The sequence below is a fragment of the Otolemur garnettii genome, unplaced genomic scaffold, assembly GCF_000181295.1.
Source record: "Otolemur garnettii isolate 467f Iridium unplaced genomic scaffold, OtoGar3 scaffold00187, whole genome shotgun sequence".
NCBI lineage: Eukaryota > Metazoa > Chordata > Mammalia > Primates > Galagidae > Otolemur > Otolemur garnettii.
In genome coordinates this window covers 2196290-2205114 of record NW_003852582.1, presented here as the reverse complement: position 1 = coordinate 2205114, position 8825 = coordinate 2196290, and the positions used below count along the sequence as shown (strand labels likewise).

The 8825-nt window shown below is 39.1% G+C and overlaps 1 protein-coding gene across 2 annotated transcripts in view; it reads left to right on the top strand.

Annotated features, from left to right (window-relative positions):
* Positions 1-2118, top strand: part of SLC25A12 (solute carrier family 25 member 12) — a 91681-nt gene extending 89563 nt beyond the window's left edge. For both annotated transcript variants that reach the window (XM_003800870.2, XM_003800869.2), the window contains one exon: positions 1010-2118. In XM_003800870.2, the coding sequence (XP_003800918.1) occupies positions 1010-1211 (202 nt within the window). In that variant the 3' untranslated portion in view covers positions 1212-2118. The remainder of the gene's footprint in view (positions 1-1009) is intronic.
* The last annotated feature ends 6707 nt before the right edge of the window (positions 2119-8825 follow it).

Genomic DNA, 8825 nt, shown 5'->3' with positions numbered 1-8825 from the left:
GATCGTTGTTGTTTTTGGCGGGCCTGGGTTGGATTCGAACCTGCCACGTTAGGTGTATGTGGCTGGCGCCTTAGCCACTTGAGCCACAGGCGCCAAGCCTGTTCATTTTTTTGAGACCATCTCACTTTGTCACCTTGGGTAGAGTGCCTTAGTATCATAGCTCACAGCAACCTCAAAGTCTTGGGCTCCATTGACCCTCTTGCCTCAGCCTCCCACATAGCTGGGACTGTAGATAGACTTAGTACAATGCAGGGGTCTTTTTAGAGATGGAGTCTTGCTCTTGCTTAGTCTGATCTTGAACTTGTGAGCTCAAGCAGTCCACTGCTTTGGCCTCTCAGAGTGCTTAGGATTATAGGCGTGAGCCACCACCAACTTGTATTATTTCTGAGACCTCACCTCATAAACCTGGAAATCCCTCTCCTGCTCAGAGGCCAAGTGAGGAGTTGAACCAGGAAGTGGATGGACGTATATTAAAAAATTGCGAGAACAGCAGTCTTACTGTTCTGTTGGAGAAATGTTAAGGTTTAGGCTTTTATATGCTTTTACATTCTGTAAAAGTAAAAACTTAATCTATTTCTTGTTAAATAATTGTAGTGATCACTTTTCTGAGTCTGTTATCTTAAAAGTTAACTTTTAAAACTATGTCAAAATAAAAGAAAATGTATCCTTTTTATTAGTAAGTTCTATATGCTTATATACAAAAAAAATTAGAAAAGAGAAAAGTATTAAAGAAACATATTATCCATAATTCTTCCCAGAGAGTCTTAAGATTTGATGACTGTTTTCTATGGATCTATTTACATATGAATATAAGCATTGAAGTTAAGGTCATCCCTCTTCTAAAATATATAGATGTGTTATTTCAAAGCCATTATCCTTTTAATGCAGGATAGGTGAGATATAGGTAAATGGTTGAGACAGACGCTCTTCTTTGTGGCGTATGTGTCAGACTGGTAACTACCCTCGTCAGTCTTGAGCGTGCTAACCATTGGCTTTTTCCTATCCACAGCAAACCTTCTGGCTCAGAACCAACACCTAAGTCCCGCATTGCAGACCTTCCTCCTGCCAATCCTGATCACATCGGTGGATACAGACTTGCCACAGCCACTTTTGCTGGCATTGAAAACAAGTTTGGCCTTTATCTCCCCAAATTTAAATCTCCTAGTGTTGCTGTGGTTCAGCCAAAGGTGGCAGCAGCAGCGGCTCAGTGATGAGATGACCATTAAGTGTGGCAAAATGGTGCCCTGAAGAGAGAGGCCTAGGCGAGCAGCCGAGTAACGTATCCAGTCAGCTGCATGGTGCTGACTGAGTGGAGGAGTCAAACTATTCTTTCTATATGACATATACATATACTTGTTTATAAAGTGATCATTTGCCTGAGGGGAAAACCACAGCGCTGTTTCAAGCTTTAGTCTTACGTGTTGAAATGTTTTTCTAAGCCTTGGCATGGGTTAGTGTCCTAGACTCTGCTTTGCACAGCTTGCACTTAACAGTGACTGTACATATTGTACATCTTTGTACAGAAACATCTTGGCACCTCATCCCAACAAATCACATTTATAGAAACGTAATACAGTTCTGAGTGGCTTGAAATGTACAGAATGTTTTGAAAGTGTTTTATTAAGAGTCACATGAGAATAAATGTATTAAAATTAAATTCATTCTCTTATTGGTGACTTATGGAAATAAAGCATCAATATTGGATGTATTTAATTCCCAGTTTGTTTTCCATTCTGGAATAAAAAGGTATTTGCTGATAAAAGGCATAATGAGACATAGTGCTGATACCAGTGAATCAGTGATAGTTTGGAAGGATGCATGCCAGCGGATGCGGAGGACCAGGCTGATGACTTGCGTGTGCTGATGTGTTTCCATTTGTATTTAACGTGTGTGTAGATCCTCCTCTGTTCATCAGTCAAAACGCATTTCCTAGACAGCTCCTCTCTCCTGTCAGTGTGCATATGGAAACGGGTGTCTCCAGCATTACTGGCTTGGTTTTGCTTTTCTTTGAACACAGCAAGGCAAAGGCTGAGCTTTTGAAAGAGTATAGGATACTTTGGCAATTTTCCTTCATGTGGACATGATTCCAGTCAAAAATAAAATGCACACCAAAATGTATGCATGTAGTTGGATTTTTCTTCATAAATACAATGATGGTCTTTTTGTTCTGATTCACTCCTGATTCTAAATAACTCCTGATTAGGTCTGTCCTCCCTCCTATCTTTACAGGATGTAGACAATTTGTTTTGGAAAGGGCTAGAGGGAGGGAGAGGAGAAAAGAAAGAGAAGAAAAGTTCTATATGGCGATTTAGTGGGGTGTAGGTTCTTACTTAGGAATCTAAGTACAAACTGTTTATTCCAAGAATCACTCACCAAGAATGTGATTAGTAATTTTGATCTAAACATGCATCTTGACAGACACATCTACACTTTGCTATGCATGTGATTTGATGTGTAGCATCAGAATGTATTTACTTTAGCAAAGTGCTCTGAGAAGACACTGTTGCTATTGCCAGTGAGCTGAGATCTGAGAATGTATGCAAATATTTTCCAAAGGCAAGTCTGGAGATGGACGAAGCCACTTAGTCTCTTACTCAGTGCTCATCAGTTGATGGCTGACAGCCCCATAACCACATGTGTAGGCTCTTTGAAGGCCCTCCAAGAACAAAAGAATTAGCTTTGAAAGTAAGTCATTTCCAAATATATTATTCTAGATTGGTCTCATTAAAAGTGAATAAATAACAATATAGTTGTTTTGCTATTACCACTTGCTAAAAATATACAGCAGTCTCCAGATACGTGATTATAAAAGATTACTGTAACATATATGGGAAAGTGCCCCCTTTACCCTCTTCCCCTCACCCTTTCCAGGTCTGGAGGTGATCACTGCTAGCAGGAGAGTGAGTTTATAGTCTGTTTTTCATACATCCATATAAATGTATGTTCATATTTATATTTCAGAAACAGGTTTATGTGATGTGATATTCTTTGACTTGCTTTTCTTCACTTAATGTATCTTTGAGATTTTTCCATATTAGTTTATAAAGATTTATTTTTAAGAGCTGCATAGTATTTCATTCATGGGTCATGATACTTTTCATAAATATTCCCTTATTTTATTTGGTTTTTCACTATTGCAAACAATGCCGTAGTGAATGGTGACTGTCTTTGTTTGCATACACCTTGAGTATGTGTGCTAATATTTCATTAGGCTAGATGTTTAGAATTGGAATTGAAAATGTACATAATTTATAAGTTTTATATTTTTATACATATTACCACTTATTCTTCAAAAAAGCTTTATTAATTTACTTTCCTACTGACAGCGTATGAGAATGCCTATTTCCTTAAACCTTCAATAACTATGTATATTCAGTCTTTTATATTTTAGGCAGGTCATGATAGGTGGTCACTGTTTTATCTTTCATATTTCTATTCATAATTACTAATGAGGTTGAATGTCTTCCTATTACTGGTCATTTATGTATTTTCTTTTTTTCCATTTCATTTTATTTTTTAGATAGGGGGTTTCTCTGTGTTGCCCAGGCTGAAGTACAGTGCTGCAATCATAGCTCACTGTAGCCTTGAATTCCTGGGCTCAATCGACCCTCCTGCCTAAGCTGCCTTAACAGCTGAGACTACAAGCATGTGCCATGATGCCCAGCTAATTAAAAAAAAATTTTTTTTAGAGAAAAAGTTTCACTGATCTCTAACTCCTGGCCTCAAATGAGCCACCTGCCTCAGCCCCCCAAGAAGCTGGGTTATAGCACAAATCACCATGCCCTGCCAGTTGTGTATTTTCTTATTGTGGAATATACAGAAAGTATATTAAACATGTACATGCGTGTGTGTGCAGACAACCCCCCCCACATACATCTTAAATAATCATAATGTGAACACCACGTGACCACCAGATCGAGAACTCTTCCCACCCCTCAGAAGTCCCCCTTGCAGCCCTCTCACCACTCCGGCACCTTCTCTGCTCTCATGACTTTGCTTCTCTGTATAGTTTATCACCCAGGCATATACCCCTAGACCTAGATTTACTTCCTAGTTTTGGAATTTACAAGAATCTAGTTATTTTATGTGCTTTTGAGACTTGTTTCTTTTTCTAAATATTATGTTTATGAGATTCATCCATATTGTGGTTTGTAGGTAGAGTTTATGCCATTGTATGAATGTATGACAATCCACTTTTGATTTTACTCTTGGTGGACATTTGGGCTTTTTCCACTTTGAGGATATTACAAATAGTACTGCTATGGATACTTTGAATATGTATCTGGAGATCATGCCAAACTGTTTCATATTCTCTGCCTGGGTATACTGACTTTTAAAAAAACTACTCTGGTAGATACATAATGGTATCATATTGTGGTTTTAATTAGCATTTTCCTTATATGAGTCTGAATGCTTTTTGTATTTTTTTTGCCTATCAGATTTCATCTTTGGTGAATGAAGTATGTATTAAAGTCTTTTGCCCATTTTTCTCACAATTTGTCAGGGGCTCTTTATATGTTCTGGATACTACTTATGAGTTGTGTTGTAATCTTTTCCCACTTTTTGGCATGTCCTTTCACAATGTTTTTGGTATATTAACATTTTAATATTCATATATATCAATAGTTTTCCCTTGGGGTTAGCTCATTCTGTATTTTTTTTTTTGGTAGAGATAAGAGTCTTACTTAATTGCCCTCGGTAGAGTGCTGTGGGGTTACACAGCTCACAGCAACCTCCAACTCCTGGGCTTAGGTGATTCTCTTGCCTCAGCCTCCCAAGTAGCGGGGACTACAGGTACACGCCACAATGCCCGACTATTTTTTTTGTTGCAGTTTGGCTGGGGCTGGGTTTGAACCCACCACCCTCAGTATATGAGGCTGGTGCCCTACCCACTGAGCCATGGGTGCCGCCCTATTCTGTATTTTTTTTTTTAATTCTCTCTAGGTTAAAAATATAGTCAATATTTTCTTGTTAAATACTCTGAACACTCTATACTTATGCATCTCACACTGAGGTTGCATCCCATTTAGAACTGTCTTCACTATGTAGCATGAAGTAATTCTTTATTTTTTTTTTTTTGCAGTTTTGGCCGGCGCCAGGTTTGAACCCGCCACCCCCGTATATGGGGCCAGTTCCCTACTCCTTGAGTAATAGGTGCTGCCACAGAGGTAATTCTTACTTGCTTCCTTAAGGCTAGTCTTTTTTTACCAGCACTGTTTATTGAAAAGACTTTCTGGCTCGGCTGTGGCTCAAGTGGCTAAGGTGCCAGCCACATACACCTAAGGTGGCAGGTTCGAATCCAGCCCGGGCTGCCAAGCAACCAAAAAATATCTGGGCGTTGTGGCAGGCGCCTGTGGTCCTAGCTACTTGGGAGGCTGAGGCCGGAGACTCACTTGAACCCAGGAGTGGGAGGTTGCTGTGAGCTGTGATGCTACAGCACTCTACCCAGGGGGACAGCCTGAGGCTCTGCCTCAAAAAAAAAAAAAAAAGAAAGACCTTCCTTTCCCTATTGCTTTGAAATGCCTTCTCTATTGTATGTTGTCAACATAGGCAAAGATCTTTTCAAGGCTCTTTATTTTTTTTTTTTTTTATATTGGTCTTTTCCTATGCCAAAATACACTCTCTTTGTTACATCTATCTTTTAAAAAAGTTTTGAGGGCTCGGCGCCTGTGGCTCAAGTGGCTAAGGCACCAACCACATACACCTGAGCTGGTGGGTTCGAATCCAGCCCGGGCCACCAAAAAACAATGATGGCTGCAACCAAAAAATAGCCAGGGGTTGTGGTGGGCGCCTGTAATCCCAGCTACTAGGGAGGTGGAGGCAGGAGAATTGCTTGAGCCCAGGAGTTGGAGGTTGCTGTGAACTGTGATGCCACAGCACTCTACCCAGGGTGACAGCTTGAGGCTCTGTCTCAAAAAAAAAGAAAAAAAGTTTTTTTGATATGTGGCATAGCAACTCTGTCCATTCTGTTATTCCTCAAGAGCCTGCGGCTCTTTTAGTTCTTTGCTCTTCTATATACATTTTAGAAACAGCTTATGTTCCACTCCCTAAATAAATAAACCAAACATGTTGAAATTTTGATTGGAGTTACAATGAAGCTATAAGCCAATTTGGGAGAATTTATATCATTATAGTGGACCTTTCAATCCATGACCATGATATATCTCTAATTATTTAAGTCTTTTCAATGTCAATAAAATTTTATAATCACCAAAGAGGTCTTGTACATCTTTTGTTATATATATTCCTAGGTACATCATATATTTGGATGGTATTTTAAATTATATCTTTAGAAAAAATTTCATTTCTAGTGTATAAGAATATAATCAAATTTTCCCTTTTTCTTTTTTTTGGGACAGGGTCTCACTTTGTTACCCTTGGTAGAGTGCTGTGGAGTCACAGTTCAGAACAACCTCAAACTTTGGGCTTGAGTGATCCTCTTGCCTCAGTCTCCCAAGTAGCTGGGACTCCAGGTGCCCGCCACAATGCCCACTTTTTTTTTTTTTTCTCTAGAGATGGGATCTCCCTCTTGCTCAGGCTTGTTTCGAACTCCTGAGCTCAAGCAATTCACCCACCTTGGCCTCTCAGAGTGTAAGATTACAGGCATGAACCACTGCTCCTGGTCTGTAGGTTTGAATTTTTTGAAAATACAAAGGGAAAGGGCCTGGCCTGGTGGCTAATGCCTGTAATCCTGCACTCTGGGAGGCCAAAGCAGGTGGATTGCTTGAGCCCAGGAGTTCAAAACCCATCCATCTGAGCAAGAGTGAGACTCTGTCTCTAAAAATAGTTGGGCATCGTGGTGGGCGCCTGTAGTCTCAGCTACTTGGGAGGCTGAGGCAAAAGGATCTCTTGAGGCTAAGAGTTTGAGCTATGATGCCATGGCACTCTACTGAGGGCAATAAAGTGAGACTCAAAGGTAGTATCCAGAACATAATAAAGAACCCCTGACAAATTAATGAGAAAAATGGGCAAAAGACTTTAACACATACTTCATTCACATAAAAAAAAAAAATTCAAATCTACAGAAAAGTTTGAAGAGGTAAAATGAATTATTTCAATACCTTTCACCCAGATTCTCTTATTTACATTTTTCCACATTTGCTATATCTTTATTTACATAAATACACATTTATTTTTCCTGAAGCATTTGCGAATAAGTTGTAGACATGATGTTACTTCATCACTATTTCTTTCTTTTTTTTGAGACAGTCTTACTATGTCACCCTCGGTAGAGTGCCATGGTGTCACAGCTCACAGCAACCTCAAACTCTTGGGCTTAAGCAATTCTCTTGCCTCAGCCTCCCAAGTAGCTGTGACTATAGGTGCCTGCCACAAGGCCCAGCTATTTTTTGGTTGTAGTTGTTATTGTTTAGCAGGCCCCGGCCTCGGTGTATGTGGCCAACACCATACCCAATGTATGGACGCCGCCAACTCCATCCCTATTTCTGTATACATCTCTGAAGAATGAGGACACTTTCCAACTGAAAAATAACATTACCACAAATAGAACAATCATTAATAACATCATAATATTATCTAATAGTCTATCTAAATCCAAATTTGAGCATCTTTATTCTCTTTTCTGTTAATTTTTCATAGCAGTTTGAGCACTTGTCTTGTAGCATGCCTCACATTCTTTATCTGATTGTTTCCTCCTGGTATTGTCTAACTTGTTCTAGTAATAGCAACTAGTCTAGCCATAAAGTTTTCTTAGTAACAGATTTACGTAAATATTCCTCTTTTTTTTTTGTAGTTTTTGGCCGGGGCCGGGTTTGAACCCACCATCTCCAGTATATGGGGTCAGCACCCTACTCCTTGAGGCACAGGTGCTGCCCTCTTTTTTTTTTAAGGAGATGGGGTCTCACTTTGTTGCCCAGTTGGAGCATACTTTCGTGATCATAGCTCAATGCAACCTCCAACTCCTAGACTCAAATGAACTTCCCACTTCAACCTCCCAACAGCTAGAACCATAGGCATTGCACCCCCCACACCTGGCTAATAGTTAGTTAGTTAGAAATAGAGACCTTGATGTGTCTGAGGCTGGTCTCAAACTCCTGGCCTTAAGTAATTCTCCCATCTTGGTTTCCCTAAATTTCGGGATCACAGGAGTCACTAGACCTGGCTTTCCTGAGGTATTCTTTTCAGTTATGTCACCTCAACACAACCCAATTTTAGTGGTTTTGATACTCTACAAAGTATAAAATGTGTTATTCTGTACTCCCATGAGTAATAGAAGAGTGGGTGTTACAGTTTCTCCACATCTTTACCAATGCTTTTATTGTTGTCTTTTTTAAAAGAGTTATTTAGTGGGTGTGAAGTGATACCACATAATGATTTTAATTTCCCTAATGATGTTCAGCAGGTTTTCATGGGCTTATAGACATCTGTGTTTCTTCAAATCTTTTATTTTCAAGTTGAGATCTTTTTTATTTCTTCATTGTAAGAGTCTATTATACCTTCTGGATATGAGTTCTATATCATATTTGCAAATATTTTTTCCCGTGTTCTTAATGGTGTCTTTCAAAGCACAGAAGTTTTAAAGTTTTATTTAGTCCAGTTTATCAGTTTTTTTCTTTTATAGATCAGGTTTTTGGTGTCATTTAAAAATTCTTAAACTAATGTCATGATTTTATTTTCTTTGAAAATGTTTACATGTTAGCTCCTACATTTAGGTCTCTTATCCATTTTGAGTTAATTTCTGTGTATGGAATAAAGTAAGAATCTAAATTCATTTACTTGTGGATATCCAGGTACACCAGCACCATTCTTGAAAAGACCACCATTTCTCCAGTGGTGCTTTTATCTTTTTCCCATTGTGCTTATAA